Raw genomic sequence first — 2,139 nt, 5'->3', positions numbered from 1 at the left:
GGCCCAGTTCCGCCCCTGAAGGAAGGGCCGCCGGTCAAGTCGACGACGACACAATCAGGATAAAGAGAGAGGAGGCGGAATGTAATGCATTAGTTTGACCAAAGAGTGTCCTAGGTGGCTTTCAAAAAAAAGAGTGTCCTAGGTGGAAGTGGGCTGTTTTGCACTTAAATCTAGTTTTGAACAAAATTTGCCAGGATTTGAGACTTGAGGGACCAAGTGTCTACTTTCGGTGAATTTGAGGGACCAAAACATACTTTTTCCATTAAGAAAACCTATATAGAAAACAAAGTATACTTTACAGTTTACAACTATTTTACACCCAACAACCTATGACTAGTTTGTGTGTCCCTTTAAAATTTAAATCTAGAAAACCAAACCCAAAACAATCTGAACAACACCCTTCCTCTGGTAAATTTTACAGACCCAAGAATCCTCTCGAAAAAAATGTACACTCTTCTAGGCAAGCCGGACAAATCACACGCTTCACCTCAAGAACACGCAGGGACTCTGATGGCACCATTCGTTTCTCGCGGCCGCTCATCGCCGTTGGCACCATTCGGCACCCACCAGACTCTGATGCTCTTGTCCAACCCGCCGCTGTACACCATGTAGCCATTGCTGGCCCTGCACAGGGAGGCCTGGATGCATTTCACAGGGCCCTCGTGGCCTCCGACGGCGCCCACCTTGGCGAGGCCGCCGCATGGCTGCCGGCGCCATAAGCCGATGGTCTTGTCCGCGGAGCCGGTGCACACCAGGTCGCCGGCCATGCACATGCACAACACGGCCATGGCGTGTGCCTTCACGTCGCACGCGAGGCTCCACCGCGTGCCGTGCCGGTGCCAGGCAAGGACGTGCCCGTCCGAGCCGGCCGCATACACGCGCCGCCCCGCGGCCCCAGCGTCGCCGCTCGCCGCGACGGCGTTCCAGGACACGCCGTCACGGGCGACGAGGACGGCCAGGAGGGTGTGCGCGCCGGCGCCGGCCTTGCCCCTCTCCCACGCCTTGACGCGGCCGTCGGCGGAAGCCGAGTACACGACGCCGCAGTCGGCGGCGACGGCGTTGATGGCGTCGTCGTGGGCGCGCACGGACTCGAGGCACCGGAGGTCGGACATGCGCCACACCTTGAGCGTCCGGTCCCATGATCCGGAGTACACGACGCCGTCCTGCGCGGCGACGGCGAGGCAGGAGATGCTGTCGGCGTGCTCGATCCAGAGCCGACGCCCGCCGCGCCGGCCGCGGCGGGGCCCGGCCTGCACGTAGCTGGCCTGGCGGAACACCCGGCCCAGGTAGTCCCTGGTGGTGGGCAGCGCGGCGACGAGCTTGAACGCGTTCTCGGAGCGGCGCGACACGCGCCAGACGCGCACGCGGCCGTCCTGGTGCGCGGAGAACACCCGCCCGCCGGCCGCCGCCAGCGCCTTGACGGCGCCCTCGCCACCATGCCCGAAGCGCGCGAAGAGGCGGAGGTCCGGCTGCTGCCAGGCCACGATGTCGGCGCCCGTGGAGGCGCTGAGCAGGAACTCGCCGCAGAGCGAGAGGCAGGACACGGAGCCGGCGCCCGGGCTGTGCGCGTCCCGCAGCACGGCCAGCGCCTTCCACGCCGCCGACGGCTCTCCGCGCGCCGGCGCCGCGTCGGCCGGGGAGGAGGACGCCGAGAAGGAGTGGGAGGACGCCGACGCCGAGAAGGAGGAGGAGGCGGAGGAGGGGAGGGAGGCCGGCCAGGGGAGCAGGGGCTCGGACATGGCGGCGCGTTGTTGGTCCGGCGGCATTGTCGCCATGGCTGGTTCTCTGGACGCACGCCGGGCACGCGAGGTAGGGAGAGAGAGAGAGAGACGTTGGGCTGGGGAAGGAGGAGTGGCCTGGCTATAATTGCAGAGGAGGAGTGGAGGCGCGGTGGGCGACAGAGTGGCGGGGCTCGGTTTTAAGACGACGACCACCGTCCACCGGCTGCCGTTTCTTTCCAGAAAAAAAAAGTTTAAAGGCGAGCGGAGCGTGGGTGGGTCGGGGACGAAGGCGCGGTTCAACGGCTACTTGGCGCGGGCGGAGCTGGATCTAGCACAGCAGAGAACCGTCAGCTAGCTGCTTCGTGGCCAAGGCTCCCGTTTTCTAGCAACCATTTACTTGCTTCTATTTAATTTCTTT

At 63.3% G+C, this 2,139-nt stretch overlaps 1 protein-coding gene across 1 annotated transcript; it reads right to left on the bottom strand.

The window, feature by feature from the left end:
- Positions 1-249: 249 nt before the first annotated feature.
- LOC119273448 (protein JINGUBANG-like) lies at positions 250-1,902 on the bottom strand. The gene has a single exon (XM_037554598.1). It carries the CDS (start codon positions 1,773-1,775, stop codon positions 489-491), a length of 1,287 nt encoding a protein of 428 aa, XP_037410495.1. The 5' UTR covers positions 1,776-1,902; the 3' UTR covers positions 250-488.
- Positions 1,903-2,139: the final 237 nt, after the last annotated feature.

Source organism: Triticum dicoccoides, chromosome 3A (genome assembly GCF_002162155.2).
Source record: "Triticum dicoccoides isolate Atlit2015 ecotype Zavitan chromosome 3A, WEW_v2.0, whole genome shotgun sequence".
In the NCBI taxonomy this organism is placed as follows: Eukaryota; Viridiplantae; Streptophyta; class Magnoliopsida; order Poales; family Poaceae; genus Triticum; species Triticum dicoccoides.
The sequence above is the reverse complement of the archived record's forward strand: the minus strand, read 5'-3'. Positions and strand labels throughout refer to the sequence as shown.